We start from the raw sequence: 25,018 nt of genomic DNA, 5'->3' as shown, positions 1-25,018 counted from the left end.
ACCAACACCACTTTAACGATACAGAAACTTGGCTGGGAGCTATTGCCACTCCAACGGTACAGTCCTGACCTCACTCCAAACCGGTTGGTGCATTAAAGGGGTTCCTGGGAGGCCAGCGTTTTAGACCAGAAACTTTCTACCTTGGGGATATCCAGGCACTGGTAAAATGCTGGGAGAAGTGCACTGGTGATTGAAAAGTGAAATAAAGAAAGTTTTTACTCTTACAACTGTGCTCTGTTATTCTACACAATCAGACATCCCGGTTTGTGCTATTATATTAACTATGTGCAAACTTTATTCACTTATTTTCAGTAATGGCTTTATCCTGCTCAAGGTTACAATAGATCTCAGGAAATCTAGGCGTGACCCGGGACAACGCCCTGGATGGGATGCCAGCCTATCACAGGGCACCATGAACACACATTCATACCGAGGAGCAGTTTATAATCGCCAATGGGGAATAGGAAACCCAATCATGAACTCAAGTTTTAAGACACTGTGATCTGTTGCATAGTTTTATGCTTTGTATACCATTCCACCTCTAACATAAAGCGCCGACATGCCAGGATCAAGCGGCTGCTCTATTCATCCTCAGCGTGTTCAGACTTTTTGAGACGTCCGTCTTTCTGTAGCGCAACCCGTTCAGAAACAGATCACGTGACCGATGTATGTATATCCGAGCTGGCACTTCAAGACACTGTTGACGTAAAAAGATAAAAATTGAAACGAGGGGGGATAGAATGAAATAGAAAGAATGCGAAAAAAAAAAGTCCCTCATTGACAGGACCGAGCAACAAAAACAGGATATAGCAAGTAAAAGCTGGTTTACACTTCAGTCTTTAGGTGTATTTGCATTACGACACAGAGAGAGGGGGTTGTAAGTTCAGCGTACAGAGAAGCATTGACGTACAGGCCTCAAAAATCCAAACGTTTCGTACGTCTCTTTTGTGCGTCATTTATCCTTCTGGCAAAAGCTGATTGGTTGGCGTGAGCGGAGGTGTGCCCAGCTGTAGTTGAGTACATGGAAACGACGCCATGAGTCATGTTCTATCGAGGAGTTCAGGATTATATTATATAGAACAGAATATAATTTTTTAATCTGACTACTGACGCTTCTCCGCGTAACGCCTCTGAAATATTCCAGCAATATAAGACAGAAGAGTTAATATGACAGCATGAGAGCCTGGCATACATGCATAACGTTATGAATATAAATATATAAAGTGCAGTAATATATATTTATGCTTTATGGGCAGGCCAGGGGATATACAGTATGTTGCCGAAAAGCTTCTTCTGTACATCGCTTACAGCTGCACAGATACACATGTATACAAATTAATAACGTCAAAAGCCCAATTGGTCTCTCATACAGACATACACCAGCATTTGTATGTTTGCATTGTTCTCACATAGGAGATACTATGATCTAAGCACATCCAACAATGGGCCCAAACAAAACGTCCGCAAACTCTCCATCAAACCACAGCTCCCAACCCTTCCAAACTTTAAACACTCCCTTTCGCTTTTACACACACACACACACACATACACATGCTCATACACACACATGCATACTTTAGGCTTGCCTTTCGTTCCTTATTTCCATCTCAAAAGTAAACAGGATTAGAAATGGCTCAATGAAGCGTTGCCGCATCTTTAAAAGGGACAAAAGCATCGAATCAAGGGCCTGCAAGTTCAGACATGGAGCTAAACTCCAAACACACTCATGATTCATTGATTTTATAAAGAAACAAATTAAAAAAAGAAGAAAAAAAACCCACAGCTTCGCGCATTAAGTTTCGGCCTAGTGCAAGGCAAGAAAAGGAGAAAGAAAACAATTTCTGCGCTCGGTTCAAGTCTAGCGCTAATAATTACAATGCCGCGGGATGTATAAACATCTTACGTCTTCGTTAAGAGAGATATATCTCCGAAAATTGAACCCAAGGGGATGTTTGGATTACATGAGCGAAGATGAGCTCCTTCGCGTAAATATTTGGAGCTCCTCTCATTCCGAGGACCGCGCCGTTGGACGAGACTACTCTAAGCTGCTTTCTGGGAGACGTGTAGTAGAGTTTAAAAGATGCTTTCATTCAATCATTTAGAAAAATAACCACAATTTGCTGCAGGGCTCATAATAGCGGGATGGCTTTTACACTCAGGAATTCCTTTCAAACAATTCTGCACAGCAATTTTGCACGGCATGTCATATACATGTCAATGAGCATCACATAATGAGGCAATATCGCACGAGAAGTAGGGGTGTTGTGTTGTTGGCTAAATAGCATGGGCCGGATGTGGACGTAGGCATAAGGCCGCAGCCCGAGTGCCAAAGGCATGAATTTTACCAAGGGTCATTTTCGCAAAGCAGCTTTAAAGTTAAAAAAAAAAAGGAAATAAGTTTAGAAATATTACACTTTTTACGTATAAAAAATATTACAAAACACTGGCAGATAGACAGATAGTATAGAAATTTCAGAACACCGAATTTCCACATTGGAACCTGCTTGCACACACACGAGTGTGCACACATCCTCCAAACCACCCACCAGCCCCTACACACAGATCTGTTTTCTGTTCCCTGTGGGTGCCTCGATCATTCCATGCCAAGCTCGATACCACCATGAGCTTTATCACTGAGCAAACACAAATGTTCCCTGTGTCTCCACTATTGGAGTGGGTGAGAGTGTGTGTGTGTGTGTTGTGGCAGGGGGTGTTTGCATTCCATGAGCGGTCCTACCTTATCCCGAAGTGGCATGCACTGGGGCACTTTGCTCTCCGGACTCTCCAGCTTAACAATGCTGATGAAGTAGCTTTCTTGCCTCTCATCCTCGCTGGTGTTACACAGAGACAGCGGGTGAGACTGGGGAAAAAGAGAGAGAGAAAAAGGGTTGTGTTTATAATTATATACCAGACACATGCAAAAAGGAAACAAAAAGGAACTTTGTGTAGATTGCCAACAATCAATAAAAATGTTGATTATTATGTCAATTAAAGGTCCTTGAGGATGACAAATGTCTGTGACACACAGCTCATCTTGTACCAGTGGGTGCTGATATACTCAAATACTGTATGATAAAACTCTTTCTGATTCTGAACTAGCTTAAGTACCCGTCGTTGACGGTTAAAAAGTTTGTAGGAATAGTTAAAAGGTTAAAGCTAAAAATAAGCGGATCAGCTTTAATGTAATCAGTGATATTATTACAGGTTGAAGCCCACATACATACTTTCTGTACGACAGACTCATCTGTCACTCGCTCATCATCTATACCGCTTTATCTTGTATTCAGGGTCGCAGCGGGCCTGGAGCCTATCCCAGGAGACTTAGGGCACATAATATTCATAACGTCACTTTTACTTAACATTTAGGCATTCGGCAGACGCTCTTATCCAGAGCGACTTACTTTTTTTTTTTATCTCATTATATATCTGAGCAGTTGAGGGTTAAGGGCCTTGCTCAAGGTCCCAACTTGGTGGTTGTGGGGTTTAAACCTGGGATCTTCCGAACCGTAGTCCAATGCCTTAACCACTGAGCTACCCCTACCCCTGACACAACATTGTCACTTATGGTGCAGGTTAAACTTTATGCAGATATCCAAATACAGCAAAAGTTTCATAAAATTCTGTTCAGCAAACGATTTAAGACGCGCCTACAGTCTAAGACGCGCCTCTCATGGCGGCAGGTTGAACTTCAGGGAAATACATAAGGACTGGAGAAGTTTCATTAAATTCTGTCCTGCCAGTTTTGCATGATGCTGTGACAAAATCTTTCTTTTTTCTGAGACTGGTTTTGGGTCCTCCGATGTATGAAACGTGAATATATCATTGAAAGAATGAGTTTTAAGCAATATACAGACAAAATCTTTCTTTTCTTTTTATACTGTAGATAGCCACCTTCCACTCAATAGCAGTATGAATGTTGGGTGCTATCTCTAACACAAATTAAATGAAATTAGAAATTACATTTATTTAAAAAAAAAATTTTTTTTATGGAGACTCAAGAAAAACCTCCAGTTCCATGAGAGCAAATCAATTTGATATTCAGTATTAATGCAAATCTTAGACCAACTTGTTTTTTCTAGTTCAAATTAGTTTGAACTTCTGTGCTAATCTTGTGCTATGTTAATTCATGTTAAACTTTGGGCTGTTTGTGTTTGCTAATTCATGCTAACCTGATATCAGACTGTGTTTGGTAATTTATGCTTACCCGTGGTCTGTTTGTGTTGCTACAGTAATTCATGCTAACCTGTGATGGGATTGTGTTTGCTAAATTATGCTAACCTGAGATCGGATTGTGTTAGCTAAATTATGCTAACCTGAGATGGTATTGTGTTTGCTAATTCGAGCTAATCTAAAATCAGATTGTGTTTGGTCATTTATGCTAACCTGAGATCTATTTGTGCATGCTAAATTTACTTCTATATGAGGTAAATTTGTGCCAATTCATGTCTATCTTTTAAAGAGTGATGTTTGTACTTCAAATTAAGATGTCTAGAAAAAACACTAAATGGCCGTGACCACAAAATGCTATAAAATATCACATAACTCCCCATCAAAAAGCCATATTTCTTTATCCTGGCGTAAGTCAACCAAAGCAGTATTATAAACTCTTGTGCTTTCCTCTCAACACAAATCTCCTCTAAATTCTTTCTAAAAACCTCCAGGAAGGATTCTTCACCAGGGCTTAACCTAGCATTCTGTGGTAGGCCATGGGATGGGGATCAGTGCGAGGGGAGTTCCCCTGACCTCAGGGAGAAATCCTTAAAACCAATATTCCCAAGCATGACATCAACGGTGGGCGAAACATGTCAGAAAAAATATGACATTATCCGGAACATGCAGCTGGTGCTGTCAGTGGACCCAATGGATGATAATGGCTGTTGAAGTGGACGAAAGAAGTGTACTAAAAAATAAAATAAAAAAACTGGTGGAAGACTGGATGTCTGCAACCATGATACAGACCTCGCAAGGAGCAAACTGAGTGCTGTAAACTGTTAAACATTTATAGAACATAAATGTGAAGTATTTAGAAAAACTAGTGCGAAACGAGCTTATTAAGAATTTATGCGTGAATGCAGGAATGAAAATGATTTATAAAAAAATATGCTAATAAATCCTATCGAATATACAGTACTACAATCATCAACATATTTCAAAAGCAGCAGGTTCTGCTTTTGGTGATTCTCAATACTTACAACTAGACATTTCTCAGTTCTCAGTGATTGAGAAATTATATATAACTGGGTTGTCTCATGAGGACTTTTGTCATTGGTCATTAGCTTGTCTTAAATGCTGGGGCTTTGAACATTTAAGTAATCATAATTTGATGAGCATTTTAGTATTTTAGAAATTCATTTATTTTCCTTAGTGCAAAACATGCCAATTTTACTTAACGTCAAACTGCCTTAAATGCAACCCCATGATCTCAGAGTATTTTTACTCACAAGCTAAAAACCAGTAGCCTCTTTTAAGACAGAGCTCTGATCCAGTGAGACAAAACTTCTGTAGGTTTTCATAAAAAAAAAAGAAGAAAAAAAAAACGCAAAGGGCCTGGGAACCAAAAATTACAGTCTCAATGTTAACAACGAGATGAGAATTCATAATTTGTGGAAAGAGTTATATTTTTCCCAAAGACAGAGGCCTTAATCATCCAAAGGAAATCTGGTTCTAAATCCATTTTTAAAGCGCACCATTATCTTTATTGCATAACACCGAGCAGACTCTCCGAGATAGTTGGAGAAGACATTACAATCAGCGAACCTTGAAACTGAAAATCACAGGTTTGATTTCAACTGGGAACCCAAATCGAACCACAAGATGTACATACAGTCACCACCCAGAATGTTGACAGCCTGAATGTTGACAGTGGTCAGTTTTGGCTGTCTGTCTCTGCTAGAGAGTGGATGATATGTCCCCATCCTGCGCCTTTGTACTCGCGATTAAAAGCATTCTGCCGCCACCGTAGTTAGCCAACTAAAAATAGAAAAAAAAAAAAAAAGACTTGACAGCCTCAAAAACAAACAGTGGTGCAGAGAGCAGGGAAAAATAAATAGTGGCTGTGGTGAGAAGTCAATATTTTTTTTCCCCTCCCAGTTTTGCCCTACGGGTCTCCTTTTGTCCTGTGCCAACACTGGGGCCAGTTCATGTCCTGCCAATTCAGCTAAGATGCAAGAGTCAGTCGCTTTGTCGTCCTTGATCTGTCTATTTCTCTATCCCCTAGGCCTTAGATCATCCTCCACCCTTCAATTTACTTCCATTCAAAGCTTACAGATGGAAAGGGGTTCTCTTAAGACTTCTGTTTCTGAGGTTACAAATGTTGTCTCTGTGACAAATTGGCCACTTCTGTGCTTTACAACTAATCTGACCAAATCCGGCATGCACACAGATATAGATACAACTGTAGAGTATTTTATCCATTTAGTAAAATGAATATCAATATGCAGTAAACCTATATGTTAGTGCATGCAGCTGGGGCTTTTTAGCATGCGAAAGGGGTTCGGGGTGTGATTGACAGGAAACTGGGGTCAGGGAGGCCCTTTATCCCCATTTCAAAGGCTTCACCCCCTAAGGGCCAGAGACTCAGCCAAGTCTAGTATGTGTCAGGAAAGAATTCCGTTCCCCAAATCCCGCGCCCAGACCTCTCCCTCTCTCTCTCTGCTCTTTCCAACTGAGCCAAAATACTTGGCCAGCCGCCGGCGTGTTGTTCCGACCCAGTTTCCCGTGACAACTGTCTCTCTCACTGTGTGCGTATGTGCATCTGTGTGTATGTCTGTGAGACTTCGCTCAGCGAGTCTAATCCAAACAGCGCTGTTATGCTCTACAAAACCCTGCCAAGCTTCTCTTTCACACACAAACACTCATGTCTGTGTGAAACACATCCTGAGCTTGTTTTCTTGGTAAGACAGGTGCTAACTGTTGCATATGAACATTTCTGAGGACAGCAAGCATTGGGAGGTTGTGGCTTTGAATCCTGACGATGTATCTGATTAGAAGCGGTCCTGCTCTCTGGGCGGGAAGCATGGCATTACTCTCCTGTCAGTTGACACTTGCTAATTGTTGATGACTTAAATTCTGCCAAGAGTTTCCTCCAAGTGCATTCCGCTGCTCCGTGATCCTGCATGAGCCTTTCTTACTTACCTTAAATCTTTGATGCCCTAGGTATAATAACTATCTACATGTGCAACAGCATGGTAGTTTTTAAATGGTTCTGAATGGGCCTGTGATGGAAAAGATAACAGGTTGATGAACGTTTGCTGCATGGCTTCATGGAAATCCTCAGAGGATGTGTGACTGACGTCGGAATTTCTTATTCCTTCTTTATTGTATTAAATGAAAGCGTTTTTTAAAATTATTATTATTAATTTCTTTTTTATCATTATTATTTGTCCATAATGAAAGCTCCCAGAATGTCATCTTGTTACACCAAATATTGATCCAAATCTAAAACAGATTTTACACGTCCTTGAACAATTCTTCTAAATCTACCTTTTAAGACAAACTGTGACTTTTGATTGTGCAGAATAACAGAACAAGAAGTCTAAAAGTCTGATCATGGCTCCTAAAAAAAAACTTGAAAAAACACTACTAAAACATTTAGTGTAGCAGGAGATTATACAAAGAAATAAAGGGAGTTTTCACTTTTACTCTGTCTTGTTATTCCGCACAAAAGTCAAAAGTCTCGGTTTGACTTGAACGCACCTCGTAATTCACAGATAATAAAACACACAAAGCTTAAATTCCTACATGATCAAAATGATTGGCTTATTAAACTAAATTCCGAAAGACTGTTGTCGAAACAGTGACACGGCAGGGGATTTCAAATGAACGGGTTTTCAAAGCGCCGAATTCCTCCATGCTACTGTACCAATCAACTTAGCTGCTGTTTTCTTGATAGCTATCAGAATCCTAGCTATTATCTTGTGTTTACCAACTTATCAGCAATGACAAAATAAGACACGCTAAGTGTTTTTCCATCTCTACAGTCAAAGACCACAAAGACTTCCCGCTCAGATTCACTCACAGAAACGAGTACAGTATATTCTCTATGTGCTTGTTTATCAAAGTCTTAAGTTCAGACAATGCTGGAAAAAAAAAACGAGCTTGCAAACATTAATTAGATTGAAATGTTCTTCGGTCATGATTGCGGCTGATGTTAAGCATTTTTCCTTTTCTTCTTATTTTAAACCAGAGGCACTCCCGAAGCCTGGGGTTGCAAACCTGCTTCCTGGTAGAGCATTAAAACATGAACAAGGTGTGTATACTGTATATGTGTGTGTGTGTGTGTGTGTGTGTGTTCAGAGAGAAATGAAGGACATTACAGCACCGCTGCTGTCAAAACAGCGGTGGAGTCACGTTTCACCTCCATCCTTTAGTACCCCATCCTCTGAGACAGAAAAGTGTGTGTTGGGGGGGGTCGCACAATCTGCTGAGAAATTGATACTATAATGATGGCGGGGCAATTACTGTACGAACTGGGAAAATGAGAGAAAGAGAGAGAGAGAGATGGAGAGAGACGTCGGATTGTCTGTGGAGTCAATGAGGAGGATTTGGAGGTATTGTGGCAGTTTCCGAGAAGCGGAACAGCAGATCGGGCGGGGGTGGGGTGGGGTATCGGATCGGAGCAGGCAGAAAGAAAGCCTCTGTAATCTCACCTGCTGAGAAGAATGTTAAATAACTTTGCATGCAGAGCCAGAGGATACCCTATTAGCAGCAAATTACTGAACCCTACCTGCTAAAAAGTGCAGAACGTCTTTGGTGTACACCTGTAACCCAATAATGCTTTAAACGCTCTTCTTTTCTTAATCTACGCTTTTAATTCTGCCGCTCATTTATACTCCTGCGACCTATTGCTGGATCTGCTTCATAACGCATTAATGCTTGGGTTAATATATTAACTTGTGTAGCTAATACAACTGATCCTGGGTCAGTCCAAATTACAGATGCAGTTAAATATAAATATAAATACTATGCATGTTTTTATGATCCACAGGTGGAACAGATATGAATACTTGTGAACAAGATGCTAATTGTACAACCCTAAATCAATGATTTAATCTTTCTGTCTTTCTCTCCCTGGAGCAGATGTGTAAGTGTGTAAGTGTTATATTATGTAGTTCTAGTAACTATAGCACTGTCGCCTTGCACCTCCAGGGTCCGGGTTCGATTCCCAGCCAGGCTCCATTCTCATCTCTGTGTGCATGGAGTTTGCATGTTCTCCCCGTGCTTAGTGGGTTTCCTCTGGGTACTCCGGTTTCCTCCCACATTCCAAAGACATGTAGGTAAGGTTAACTGACGTTCCCAAATTGCCTGTAGTGTGTGAATGAGTGTGTGACTGTGTGTATGTGTGTGTGCCCTGAGATGGATTGGCACCCTGTCCAGGGTGTACCCCACCTAGTGCCCTAAGTCTCCTGGGATAGGCTCCAGGTCCGCGCGACCCTGAATACAGGATAAAGTGGTATAGAAGATAAGTGAGTGAGTGAGTAAGTAAGTGAGTGAGTAACTAATAAAACATGTTTTATATTGTGGATCAGGTATGATGCTGCATCAGTAAAACCTTAATTAGGTGAGTAACATATACAACCAGTGACACCAATACTGCATTACATTTAAACTAAAACCTATAAGCAAACTGTCTCAATTAAATCTCAGTCAGTTCAACTTTCTCTGAGATCTCCGATCTTTTTGCTTAAATCTTAAATGTTTTTTTTTCCTTTTTCTTTTTTTTAAACATATAAATGCCACAAACCAATAAAAAAATAATATTTTAGAAATACCATTATACTAAAATTCATAAATAAAAAAAATTAAGCAACACATTCGACATTAATAGAGTGTCATACTCTTTTCTCAGATTTAATATTTTTTATAAAATAAATAAATAAATAATAAACAAAAAAACAAATATGTACAGTATATATATAGAATCGAACCTGGACCCTGGAGGTGCACGGCGATAAATGTTTTTTTTGTTTGTTTACAATAAAATGTTAACAATTATGCATGTACTGTAAACTGCATAACTGGAGCATTTACCAGTGTAGTTGCACTACAATGGCCCAGTCATACATGTATACCCTTACAAGTCTAACTGCTGCACACATGGCACCCAGCAGGGGGGGTATAGACACTCACACAGATTTGTCAGAGTCGGACAGACCACAGACATTCTTTCCTGCATTAGTGACCTGTCCGAATCCCTATGTGAAGGTGAAATGGCAAAAACACACACACACACATACACACACGCCTCTCCCTCACTCTAAAAGTTAAGCATATTGATTGACCTAAGACTCCTGACCCAGGGAGAAGTTAACAGTTACACCGTAGAATGAAATTAACCTCCATGTCAAGAACAGTTTGCACACGCCCTGCACACTCCGTCCCCCAACCCATCCCAACCCCCCATCTGACCCCCCATCCCCCCCAGACCCCGCGAAATGTCTCATGAATGAAGGCATAAAACCGATTGACATTTCAAACCCAGTACGTTGATGAGATTCTTAGCCGCAGTAAAACGTTTGAATGTTAAAAATCCAGCGAATAATTCACGTACATTACAGGAATTCAGCTTAGTTATTGTTTCCACGTGTTTGGGCCATTAGGGGAGTTCCTGGGAGGCCAGTGTTTCATACAGTATGTGAAGCACACAGGCCGATTGCTCATGGTGCTCTCTACTCTCGACATCACACGCTTTTTATTTCTCCTATAAAAGAGACACCCGGTCCACCAAAACAAACTCTCACACTCTTTCTCTCTCACACACGCACACACGCTTATTCCAATTCAGGCTCAAGTCGACATTCCATCAGGGGCCAGAATAATGAGTTTTGCATAGTGTCAAGCCTCTGGGGCAACTTCATTGATGAAAACGATGTTGTTTCAGCTGCAAATGGGGTTACTTAAGAACACCATCCAGCAAGCGAGCTAATGTTTGGGAAGCGACCACTGAAGGAAACGATCGGCTTTCGCGTTAGGGGAAATCCCACTATCTTCCAGAGCTCGGAGTTCCAAATGAATATGGCAAAATATCAATCAGCGCTAACAGCTGTGGCCTGGTATGACGATGTTCAGCTACGGATATAACCCCAGCAGTGAGTGAAGAATTAAGTTGGTTCGGGGGTCAGACCATTACTTAGATCAAACATTTCGTAGATTGGTGATACGCACTCCTATGATAGGATGCCGTGAGACATTTTACCATAGTATAGGTATTATGGTGTTCTGATGGTACCTGTACTAGTACGGTATAAAGTACCATGGTATTTTTGGCTGATATAGTATATGTGGTCAATGGTACACTCTTTGGTACAATGGTAGACGTACTATAGTACGGAACATGTCAACAAATATGTAATACACGTTGATATACTATAATGGTAATATTGTTATATTAAACTCGGCAGTACCATTTTAGTAAAAAAGTTAATACACAGTTCTTTATGGAATTTCATGGTACTTATAGGGTGATACAGGGGTCTAATATGGTACTGCTTGTACTATACCATACCAATAGTATGTACTAATATAGTATATCTAATTGAGTACAATATGTACAGTATGCAGATACCATATTAGATACCTGCCATAGTTTAGTACAGTACCAACACGCATACTTCATAAAGTCCTATGGTACCTATGGTACCATGGCATTGTCTGAATTACCACGGTGATAGCCTGGTATATTATGGTACCATATGTACTAAATTACATTCCATAGTAAAATTTCTTGTGTTCATATTGTGACTGAACTCTGAATGAGGATAGCTTTTGAATGAAAGAACGAGCGCTTTGCATTGGAGAAACAAATCCAAAATGACAGATCTACGTCAACACGCGCAAGCCTTTTTTGTTGCAAATGAAGGAATGCGCTATACCCCCCACCCCCACCCCCCCACACACTCACTTCCTGTTGTTATTTCTCTATATCCTGTTGCCACAACTAATCAAGGGAGAGATGCCGTCATCGTGCGTTTACACACATGGATATAAACACACACATTTAAAGCGCCACATCAAGGAAGGACGTTTTATTGTTGTTTCTTTTCCGAGCGTAAACACCACCGCTTCATACAAACCGCTCCCACGGAAACACGCACCACATGATCCCTGAGCATCAATCGTTTACGCGGAATTCTAAACAAGCAGCCAATTAAAACCTAAACTTCTTACAAGCGGGGTTGCGAAAACAAACCTTATATCTTAGCGCCGTTAACCTTCTAAACTTCTTCTTTCTTTCTTTTTTTTTCGTAAACATGCGCACGAAGATGAACAAAATACCGTCGCGGTCGCATCGAATTTTCAGATGGGGGCCGCGGCTCTTAAAAAACGTTCCTTCCACAGGATCGCAGACGTCAAGAAAAGGCCACGAGATCAGAGGCCAATAAACAAACAGAGGACAAGTGAGTCTAGTAAAAGCTCAATGTGGCACTAGAGTGTTATGGAGGCAAATGTTGTGCTCGGGTGCTTCCATTTGAGGGTGTGTTTATTTATAGGTATGATGGTATACCACTCTCTTTTACTTATTTACTCGTCATACTGCTTATCCTGTACAGGGTCAAGGGAAGCCTGGATACTATCCCAGGGGACAAACCGGGACACACCATGGACGGGGTGCCAGTCCATCACAGTGGACACAAGCCCGAGGGAGAAATTGAACCTACCCCTGGAAGTGAGACCCTTGCCGCAATGCCACTGTGCCATCCAATTAGAAATAACACTTACTCACTCATCTTTTATACCGCTGTATTCAGGGTCGCGGGGACCTGGAGCCTAGTCCAGGAGTCTTAGGGCACAAGGCAGGGTACATCCTGGACAGGGTGCCAATGGTGGGAACGTCAATTAACCTTACCAACATGTCTTTGAAATGTGGGAGAAAACCGGAGTACACGGAGGAAACCCACCAAGCGCGGGGAGAACATGCAAACTCCATGCACACAGAGGCGGGAATCGAACCCGGACCCTGGAGGTGCAAGGCGACAGTGCTAACCACTAAACCACCGTGCCGCCATATTATGAGTTCCATGCCAATTCCATGCAATTGCTTTTCCTTGTTTTTCCAATAATCTTGTTATTGATATGTAATGTCTTGGGTTGCCTCACCTGACCTGACAGATTTCAGAATCAGCAGCGTTTTAATGCTTATCTAAAAAATCACGGACACCAATTAGCCGCTTTATCCTTCATTCGCATAGTACAGGAAATTTGGGAACACCAATTAGCCGTGGGAGGAAACCAGTGTCCCCGGAGAGAACATGCAAACTCCCTAGACACAGATTTGAGGCGGGGATCGAACCATGGAGGTGCAAGGCGACACTGCAAACCCTCAATCCATTCAATTTCTCACTCACTTGATGTAAACACTTATCCTGATTAGGTTTACTGAGGATCCGGAGAGTATCCCAGGAACAACGGTATGTTTGCACAAACATTTTCATGCTGATAAACGGATTCTTACTTAGGGGCAATTTATTTAAACCCATCTTATGTTCTTGGGAGGCGAAATGAAACCAGAGGAAACAGTGGAGAAAGACACTGGGAACAGAAACATACCAGTCAAAAACTCACAACCTAACATCAATGTTTGTATGCTGTTTCCCTATAAGTCCAAGTCCAATGAAATAATGAACTGGATTGAAACTGCAGGTAACCCTTGTGACCCTAAGCTAACCCTTGCCGCAATGGGGTTTGAAGTACATGAGGCTATCACCCAAAGTGACCTAAATGTCCTTTAACCCTGTTGGTCACAAGGAAGCGAGGGAGAAAGAGAAGATTGGAGAGAAGGGAAGGATGAAGTAGAAGGGTAGCAGTAGTTTTAGGGTCCATGGCGTACAGCCAGAGAGAGAGAGAAAGAGAGAAAGAGAAAGATCCTCATGGAATGCCGTGGAAAAACGAGAGGCAGGAATGTCGACTCCTCTCAGCAGTATAAACATCGCCAGCCTGCAGAATGCTGCTGCTCCGCTTTGAAGTTACTGATCCGACCTCTATATCGCTCTCCTTCCATTCCCCCCTTTTCCTCCCTCTCACTTTTTTTTCTCTCCATCTTTTCCTTGTTCCTTGATCTGTTCATTTTGCCACACTGATCTTCAGAAAGGATAACGCGAAAAGAATCCGCTCTGTATTAGTGTCACACAGCTGGGGCTTCAGAAAGATTGCATAAGAGTATATGAGTCACATACGCGTGCACATACATATACTAACACACATGCGAATGAATGTGTACTTGCACTTGTTTCTCATGTACAGTTAGAATCTATGTTTATTGAGGGCAGGGGTTTACAGAGGCTCGACAAATGCAATATCTGGTATGAGATCCTCTACATATAACTTTAGACTTAATACACAAACATTTAATATTCTTCAGTAATGGTTCTATTACCCATGTCAGTAACCTTAACACACTAGCTAGCTAAATCCCTACAGCCATACACTGTAAGTGCAGACTGCTATGAGGATCAGTAGGCTAATCATCCCATAAGACATTTAAACAAGTTATAGGTACCATGGTATTCCAATAGTGCCTGTAGATAGTACCATAGTTCGTATTTGCACCAAATGTAACACCAAATGGGACATGGTTAATATTTACTATAGTATGGTACTGTACATGGTTGGTAATATGAAACACGTACTGGGAAACTGTCAAAAATTGCATGCACTGTGGCTACCAAAGTTCAGCTGTAGTCAGTAGTATATATCACTAGCATATAGGATATGGTACAGCATGTATAGTAACTTTATTAGAAATCTGTGCTGGGTCAGCCAGGATACAGCACCCCAGGAGCAGATTGGGTTTAGGGCCCCGGGTCAAAAGCTCACACAACAGTGTCATCCCTCTAGCCTCAACCTCTGGGTCATTAATCCAGAGCCTTAATCGTTGAGCCACCATTGCCCACATGGTATTCACCAAGTATTGTATTGCACACCATAGTTACCTAGAGTACCACAGTATGAAGGCACGTACCATAGTATTCCCCTGGTAACCAGTGAAAGAGCCATAGTACCTACCCTGGTAATCTACATAGTCATATGGTGTCTAAAGTACCATGGTACAACTATGGTATATTAATGTATGTATTATGGTAAACTATTGTAGATACCATATTCTTGGTATTTTTAAGATCTACCTTTCTCCAATTGCTTCCCATTTTTCTTGGTGGCTAATGTATTATGCGACTGAACAAGCCTTCTTGGAGTGTTTACATCCCAATAATTGACCATTTCTCCACCACTTTATTGGAATGTGCATACTTTAAAGCAGTCGTGTCATATCTTCTAACTGTGAATTCACCCTCTTTCCACCACAATCGATGCGCCTCTGTGTCCACACCTGTCCCCACAAAGCTCACCGAGGCCATTAGGAAGCTTCTCGAATCAGACCTGTCTGACAGACTGCTTAATTGGTCTTAAGATTAAGGGATTGAGTCCTGCCCCACCTGCTGAACCGAGACTAAAACACTCCTGACATGCAATTACCAAAGCCATTTAAATCCTAGTCTCTGTACACTTCTATACAGCTGCTTCAAGACAGGAAATACACATAGACAAATGTATGCAATAAGATATAAGATACCTCCACGTGCACATGCTCTGTTTGGATAATAGTTCTGCTTGGACAGAGATGAGGACAGCTGCAGAAATATTGGACGCACACCAATTACAAGAGGGCCTCTATTTTCACGGCCTGGTGCCACCTCGGTCGAATCAGAGGCTTAGGCGCCAGCCGGGTGGGGGGTGGGGGTACTAGCGGACGAAAGAAGAAAAGGAAAAGAGAAAGTTCTCAATCTCCATTCGTCCTGCCTGCTTCTTTGGCCTTGTTTCCTAAACCCCATCAGAGCAAACGGGAAAGCCATCGTCCTACAAGGAAAAAAAAAAAACCCTGCGTGCAAATGTGCGCCGCTCGTTTCCCCCATTGCTCCTCTTTAAAGTATATTTTTGACATAATTACAGAAGAGCACAAAACGTCTTGAGTCATCCTCAAGGCCTACACAACACACACACACACACACACATACACACACACAGAGCCTCCCTGCTTCTACCACAAGCACTGCCTTCCTACGCCACTTTTCCCTGAATCTTTTGCTTTTTTCACCCCTCCCTCCTGTTTTCTCCTTGGGCGTTTGGGCCACAAGCAACAGAAGAAGCAACAAACAGGTCTGCTCTTTGGCAATCCCGCTCGCTTTATATATAATTGTGGCATGCTTTATATATAAACAGACGCTGGATCCCAGCCGAAATCCTCCAGGGACAGACTGGTTTATCGTGAGGACAATGCCAAATCGTGGAACCCCTCTAAATGGCCTGGCGTCTCCACTGATAAAAGACTCTTGGACCTCGGCGCTTCATCGCTGGTCAGAGACATGTGTTTTTCCGGAGATGAGATTCCTGGCAAAGTAGTAGAAGCAGACACAGGCCTCGTGTTTTGAGCACCATTTTATTGGCACGTTGCTCCTGGAACGGATTGGAAATCATTCTCTTCCTTCACGACATATGGAGAAGAGAGAGAGAAAGTAAAAAAAGTAAGAGTCCAATGAGAGTTTCATGGGGCTCCTTAACATATTTCCTGCGGGCATATTTATTTCAATCTCCTCTTCTTCAAAGGACTCGAGTCTACCGTACGGCATGATTTGGTAACTCAAAGATCAAAGCTACCTGAATGCCAAAGTGGGTTCTGGAAACTTTTTTTTTTTTTTTCCTAAAAATATACAAAATCAAAATACAATGTGTATGTCTTATCAGAAATTGTTAGAAAAACGATATGTGCTCTTAAATTGGCTTTTAGTGTGCTGTTGGGAAATTGTTCCAGGTTATTTGATTCAATGATCGCAATCCATTGGAAGGTCGAGAGGTTTTGTTTTCCAGATTACTTGCGCAGATATGCGAGGGTTGTTCAGAGATCAGCAGTTCCTGGAATTCTATGTCTAGCAGCTTGACTGCAGTGACATCTGGCTTCAATGCCATTCCTTTTTGGAATAGTGCAAGAGAACTGGCTGATCGCTACATTCAACACCACAAAACATCTAAGATCCAATTATCTGTCAAATATAAGTTCACGGTAATGCAAACAGACTTACAACGAGAACATTATCCAGCCTGCGCTGAAAGGAAAGGGATGATGCTAGTTCGCTGTTCTGTTCAGTAATACTGACGGAATATAAAGGACAAATCAATGGAAAGTAGCTCATTTCAGGACTGTATACAAGCTGTCTGTACTTGTTCTCAGGGCAACCATGTAAGAATAGACCACAACACAGCAGGAACGGTACTTCTGACACTTAGTGCCCATGGAAACGTCAGTTCAGCAACCACACTGAGCTGCTGGTAGGAGTTAAAGGAATTCTGCATAATCATAGCTCCTGTTCCAGACCATTGATGTTGTTTCTTCATCCAATCTGTGGTTAAAAGTGGATCAAAGGCACCAGTGTTAGACAGGGCAGGGCTGTAAGTAATATCTCTCAGAGCAAGGGTGATAAAACCTGTATGACCAAGGGTATTTATAGTCAACTGTCTTCCATCCGTGTCATACATAGTGGCCTAAAGAAAAACTACAACTCAGCAAAAATGAATACAAACTGAATGACTGAATGGCAGAAGTCATGCACCACCCCTCATGTCTTCATATTTTGCTTCAGAAGAGCCAGACTTTCTTGTATTTTTAATGTAATCTTGAAGAATAGTTCTCCAGGCTTCCTGAAAAATATTTTTGGCTCCCATTTTTGGCTCTCATTTTCAGTCCAGTCCCTGTACCTGGGCAGTTTCAGAGGAATTTCGTCTGTTAAGCCACACAGTGACCTATTAATCATTCAATCATAAAAAAAACCATCTTAAGGCATGAACCAGTGAGAAACAGGTGCAGATGATAACAGATGATCAGGCCAGTGATTAGTATACAGGTGATGCTGAGTGCTGAGTGGTTGGAACAGACGAGAGGGGAAATGAGGCTGCTGCTGAGATTGTTACATAAACAACCAATTTTTAACTTGTACCTTTAGACACTTTGCAGCCTTCTGTAGTAAAACATGTGTTTCCATTTGTTTTACTGGACTGGTATAATTTAGTGGGCCAGGGGTAGCTCAGTGGGTAAGGCATTGGATTACGGTTCGGAAGATCGCAGGTTCAGACCACACAACCACCAAGTTGCCCTTAACCCTCAACTGCTCAGATGTGTAATGAGATAAAAATGTAAGTTGCTCTGGATAAGAGTGTCTCGTAAATGTTTCATTTAGTATAAGTAAATAAGGGGAGGGGCAAGACTATTGTACAATACTGGATGCTTAACATAGGTCATCTTTTAAGCTCAAACATACAGCGACATTGGACACTGCAACTGTATATTTTGTGGGAGAAAATATAAATATACAAAAAGCATTTCTAATACGTAATATGTCATTTTTATCAAACAAAGAAGAAAAGCACAATTTAAATTACTGTGTACTGCTTTTTTATATACAAAATCTTTTGCTGTTATTTGAAACTAAACTGTTGAAGCTTTCTTATATCTTTAATGAGCAAAATAAAGAGCAACAATACACACACCTGGAATCCAAATGACTCAGAAAGAAAATAAACACTGCATTATTAATTACAGTCATTATCTGGCAGATATGATCCAGCTGTCCATGAATCAAGGTAACTCAGGGTCAGAAGAAGTTCAGAAGAAGTCCTGGCCTGCAGCGACAATTTCATTTAACTAATCAGGCGCTTTATGACAGTAGATCGTGCTGAGCGAAACACAGCGAATGACAGAAAGACAGACAGGAGGAAAAAGCATCAGCCCGGGGCAATGTGCAAAGGGCAGTTTGCCAAAATAGTGCTTGACCCTTGACCCAGTCTCGGGGTACACTGATCAGGAATCAGACGAGTGAAAGGTGAGGAGTGTGTTCATCAAAAGGCGACAGTTACTACCGCAGCATCACCTAATGCCCCAAGCCTGCAGGGAGCCAGGATGGCTGAGGGTCTGTATGAATGGTAGACGCATCAATGGCACAACAACTGATTGATTTGTTTTAACTCTGTTCTGGACCATAAAGATTCTGGTTCAACAGGCGGGCGAGGAAAATGGAACGGAACAAAAACATCTCCTCTCAAGTACAAAAGAAATGTGCTGGAAAAATTCACCTTTTTTTTGTAGGCATGCCAGGACAGAACCTTTTTCCAATTCATACACACCTGGGTACTGGAGTGAGAGAAAGGAAAAGAGAGTTGGGGGAACAAATTAGGAGGAGAAAAGGGTAAGAATGAAAGGGAAGAGAATGTAAAATATCTCCCAACATCATTTGACATTGTGGCCCACCCCATGGTTAATACCCACAGGAATGAAAGAGTTGGGGAGAAAATGCTGTAGTCTTTGGTTTCTTTTTGCTCTTTTTTCTCTCTCACACCAGTACAGCCATGTGGGTGGGCTGCAAAATCCCATTCAGATTTATTGCACACATGTATTCATACACACACTCGCTCTCTTACTCACTTGCTCTTATTATGCGAGAGCCACAATTGCGGTCGAAATTTACTTTTGACTTTCTTTCTTTTTTTTTAACTGGAAGGCCTGCTATAAATGTAATTATAGGTTGTTTTCGATTCATACGAACATCCTATGTGATATATTGCCCTGGGCAGAAGCGGTTTTTAAATATAAAGGACTTTAAACCAAATATTGACTGTTAGAGCAATTCAATTTAATTAAAACTGAATTTGACTTTTGTCTCAGTATTGTTGGCTACCACTGTAGTTGGTCACATATAAAAGTAGTATAAAACCAAGCAACACATAAAATAATGTTGATATGACAACATTATCTAATTTGGTAGGTAGGTTTTTAAAGGGTGTAGTTTTAATATTTTAAGAAGAATGTGCAGACACGTTTACTGTACGGAGATGGAAACAATGACTATTGTGAATGCTAGGAAAACTGAGTTAAATATTGTTATATTCGAGTTTACCGCCAAATTTCTTCCTAAGAAATGAATAAAATTTTCCTATTTATATTCTTTTGTACTTAATTTTAAAATCATTAGCTAATTTTAAATGATTAACGAATACATCGTTTGTAGGTTTTGTAACAAACAATGCAACTTTTTAGATGCAGTGTTTTTAGAACCGGCATATGGTTTATGCCATAAAGTCATCTAAGATGTACAATTTGCGTACGCACACACCAGCAGGAATTTTTAGTTGTCAAAACATTGTGGTCATGTTATTGGTTGTGGTTATGTGGATGGTTGTACGTCATTGTGACATTTTTATATCTATATTTAAAAACAAAAGAAAAAAATATCAATTTCAATGTTATATTTAATATACTGTACTGAAAAGTAATATATGGGATGCGCTCTTCAGCAGTGGATACTTGGCCACTAACAACTAAAGATGAAACGCTGTGGAAAGTTAAACAGATGACAAATAAAGGACATGTTTGAAATGTTACATTGGGTGAAAATAGCTACTGGTGTTCACAGGAAAAACAAAACAAAAAAACTAATAAAATTAATAATTATAAAAATATTCTCGTTTTGTCAAATTTGGGAGATGTTTTAGCTGCCAGGTGGGCATTGGTGGCCCCAAGGTAGTTTTTTTCACCCAGGTTAAATTCCCACCTGATGCCCAAACCTCAGCCACTGGATGCAGTGCCAGTCCCAAGCCCAGATAAAATGGGAGGGTTGTGTCAGGAAGGGCATCCGGCGTAAAAACCTGTGCCAGGTTGTGTGTAGATCGGATGGTCCACTGTGGCAGGAGGACCTGAAGGACTAACTAACTTTAGCTGCCACGTAAACTGTCATATGACACCATGAGTTAAAAATAAAAAGGTTTTTGACTCCATTGTTTACAAAGCCTTTAAAAGGTAAACAAATGCAACCAAACCCATGGTTGAATGGAAAAAGGGCGGCACCAAAACTAAAATAAAAAACACAACTTAACAAAATCCCCAACTGTGCGGCTCAACGGACTTACGAGGCCAAAGAACAAAAGAAGGGAGGGTTCGAGAAGAAGAAGGGATTTTTCATTTAAGTATGGGAAGTCAAGTTCTGTGTCTTATGGCTGTATTTACTGTTTGCTTTTTGCTTCATGTAAGCATGAGGCATACTCAACAGATTACTGTTAATGCGTGTGAGTCACAGTGCTTAAATACATGCCTTGTCAGGTCTGTGGGAACGTCTGTAATGAACACTCAACAAGTCATTTCTGACTATAGCTGTAAATGAATGAACTGTAAATTACCCATGGCCTATTGGAATATACCGCTTATCAGTTATATTATGGCGACATGGAACGCTTTGATTATGGAGCTTGACCCTGACTCGAATTCTTCATTTAATCTGCAAGCTATAAAACAACTGCCACATACAGTATATACACAAACCACAGAATATGTTACTTTAAATTATGTATATCAAATAAAACCAGCATAGAAAAAGGCAAGTAGTTTTTGTAAGCGTTTTTTTCAACATGCAACAATAGCATGTTTTTTTGTTAGCATCAATAGCAAGCACAAGCTAACTTGACAGAATTTCTGAGAATTTTTTCCTCCCTAAATATTCATATTTTTTATTTATAACACTAGTCAAAAGGTTACAGAAGCTAAACTGAAGAGACTTCTTAAGAAAAGTCATATTCCTTACATTTTTTACCACTATTCAGAATGCTAATACAAACACAGCACAGAAATGTTTTGTATTTATTTCTAGCATTAGCCAGATACCTAATGCAAGCTAAACTGTATGAGAGATTTATTCCTACTCATAAATCACTTTTCACCACATCTTTTACTTTTAACACTAGCTAGGTAGCTTATACAGGCTAATCTGAAAGGATTTTTGACAAGTTATATTTATAGCTATTCATAGAAATAGCTAACAGAAGCTAATCTGGCTGGATTACTAGGGCGAACTTCTAGTCATATTCATAAATGTCACAGCTAAAAATAGATAAATAGGTAACACAAGCAAATCTGACTTATCAGTGAAATATTAGTAACATTTGCCATCTAGCTAACAACAAAACCCAAGAGAAAAAGAACGGAATTCAGAGCACAGAAGGTGTGTTTGAACAATGGAAGATAAATAGAGGAATGTTTGGAGCATTCATATATGTGTGTTTATAGATTCTCTGTGGTTGACATGATGAGCAAGGTGTTTAAATTCATGTTTATTAAAGGGTTCCAACACTTGTTAATTCTAACACTGATTTTAGCTGAAGGAATGGGATAGTTTTTTAGATTTGTCCCGGCAAAACGACATAGGTCAATGTCGATCAAAAAGAAGATTTGGAAGTATTGCTGGTGTGTGTTAATAGGGAGCCTTCAGACTTCAAACTGTGCATTTGGGTTTTCGAATATGTAAGGAAGATCGATAGTTTTTACTACTTTTATAACACGTCATGTGTATCTGTGCTGTTTCTTTGCCTATGTATTCCATTTTTTGCTTAGTCATGTTTGTATAGTTGATTAAAATAAAATAAAATCAGTTCTTCATATTGCCTAGGTTGTGATGGTGAGATGTTACTCTATATTGCGCATCTAAATTAAAAAAAGGTTTTGTTCTGTGAAAGCATGTTCAGTATCGTTCTTAGACTTTTAGACCCCACGGTACATAAACCCAGATTCATTATTCAGTTTGTCAGCACCAATCTGGCAACCCCTGGTTCTAGGAAGTGCGCAGAGAGCAAACCAGGGTTCAGCGGTTCTATGAGAGGAGAGGAGATTTATTGCTGAGGTCAGCTGAGGGTTAAGTGCCTCGCTAGGGTTAAACCCACATTTCCCCATAGGAGCCGACCTTACAACCTTTCCTTCGGCTACAAAGCCTGTGTTCTTACCGCTACGCCGTAATTCATCCACACCGCTGCAGGTAAACAGCTCAAACAGTAAACACTGCAGGGGAAATGACAGATTTGTTATCGGTTAATCACTAACGAATTGCTACAGGAACTGTTCCTGATTAGAGATCAAATGAAGTTCTGCCACCACTGTATTTACATTTACACAGACACCGGTTTGGCAGGGACACCTTTCGAGATGAACGGACAGGTGTGATTTGTATCTCGTTATTCTGAAAAAAGCATAAAGGTGTAAAGGTGCGAACAGAATTCAGAAAAAGTATGTTCTGATATATGAGAAAACATATACAGAAATTAACCAGTAATAAGGCTGTTCATTTTAGTTTTTTTAAATTAGTGGCTTAACTGTTTGATCAGGCAAAGATATTCATTTCTGAATCTGGGAATTCGGATTTGACCACGACTTTTAATTTGACAACTATTTTTGTTTAGCAGACACACATCAATCCTATACAAGAAGCCTTTGCAGAAAACATGGCTTTATACTGTACTTAGTGAAGTTTGTCTTTCGGTCAGTCTTTTTCCATGCAAATACAGACACACACAGTAAGTTCTCTAGAAAAACACCTAGTATGCTCCATCAACACTGCCCTTTTTTTCCATGCCTGCCAGACGCACAGCATTGAGGATGACTGGTGTATGTGAATATTTTTATGTGTGGTTTTTGGTACTATGACAGTTTAAAAGGCCAAGAGTGCCAACAAATGTTCCAAAAACATACAGAAGTAAAATTTCCCCTTTAAAAAAAAAATTAAGATCTTGCAATTGTATTTAAGAGCAAGCTAGACAGTAAATGTTGATGGTCTCTATACCCTCCGTGAATTACGTACAGTATATGCGCTGGTGCATGCATGATTGTATTATTCAGGACCCAGATTAAAGCCAGCTTTAATGTGGTTCAATTCTCCCACAGCCCAGATTAACTGATCCATTCAGTTTTCAGCTGCGGCTCTGACTCAGCGGCTCCTGACACTGACTCATTTAAGACCCTCAGGAGAGACTGCGCTAGCTCATTCATCTATTCATTCTCTTCTCCCTGTCTCACCATCTCTGCAATGTCTCTTGCTCCAGTCCTGAGGGGTTCCGGAGGCTTTGTGACACACCTGACCGGAGCTAAACATGTGCAGTCTTGATCCGAACCAGTGACTCGTCTCTTCCCAAACCTTATTCTTTTGTATGTTTGGAAGAAAGTCCATTAATTTTGCCCCAAACTAGCTTAACAGACATATCTGCCTCACCATACTGTATGTGCATCCTAATGTGTTGCACATTCTTCTAAATTAAAGGAATCGTAAATGCTGCTTAGGTTTGTCCCCCCAAAAAAATTCTTGGATCAAAAATACTATGTTAAATATGTAATAAATTAGTGAGTGCTGTGCAAGAAAAAGGCGGCCAGTGGAGGGCGACTTGGCAGGTCACGCCTAACAAGGGAGAGGTAGGACAAAGAAATAATGACTTGGAGATGAAAAGGGAGGGTGTGGAAAGAGGAGCAATATAAAAGATAGAGTAGATAGAGGGAAAATGAATAAACAAAAAGAATATGCAATAACACACTTGCTGATTCCAGATTCATACTTTTTTCTTTTCTTCTTCTTTTTTTTTTTTTTTTTTTACAAAAAAAAAAAAAAATTAAGGAAACTATAAAAGGCACATCTACTGTATGAACTCTATTGCCCCACCTCTTTAAACCTTTATTTAAAGAGGTACGTTTAGCTTTGCAACATTAAAATCCTATATTAAAATCCTAACCTGACTAACCGGTGGAGTGATTGCACACCCAGAGAAATGAGCAAGAGAGAGAGAGAGAAAAAGGCAGTGTTAAAAGTATTTAAATTATAGTATATGGTATATTATATCTTATACATCTATTAAAAATGATATAAAACAACAGAGCTTCCTTTACCCTACATAATAAATCCTGTATATGGAGACAGTTTTACAAAGATGACTATAAAGACATAATAAGACATCCCTTATAATCCATTCAAAGATAAAACACCTGTTGCTTGATGGAGAAACAAGAGGAAAAAATATTAAAAACTCAATAACAGACAACAGACAGTGTGTGTGTGTGTGCGTGTGTTTGTGTGGAGACCAATCTGGTTCACTTCCACTTCCTCCTGAAATGATGGGGCTTGCATGCCACTTGCGTTTATAAGCCCGGAGAGATGCATAGTGTATTCGCTACACACAC

General features: G+C 40.4%; 1 protein-coding gene across 1 annotated transcript in view; it reads right to left on the bottom strand.

Moving 5' to 3' along the window:
* Positions 1 to 25,018, bottom strand: part of LOC128511776 (E3 ubiquitin-protein ligase RNF43) — a 96,375-nt gene that overhangs the window by 34,765 nt on the left and 36,592 nt on the right. The window contains exon 2 of the mRNA XM_053484757.1: positions 2,738 to 2,860. Within this exon, the coding sequence (XP_053340732.1) occupies positions 2,738 to 2,860 (123 nt within the window). The remainder of the gene's footprint in view (positions 1 to 2,737; positions 2,861 to 25,018) is intronic.

The sequence above is a fragment of the Clarias gariepinus genome, chromosome 24 (genome assembly GCF_024256425.1).
Source record: "Clarias gariepinus isolate MV-2021 ecotype Netherlands chromosome 24, CGAR_prim_01v2, whole genome shotgun sequence".
Lineage (NCBI taxonomy): Eukaryota > Metazoa > Chordata > Actinopteri > Siluriformes > Clariidae > Clarias > Clarias gariepinus.
Note: the sequence above shows the minus strand (reverse complement) of the source record. Positions and strands in the feature narration are given on the sequence as shown.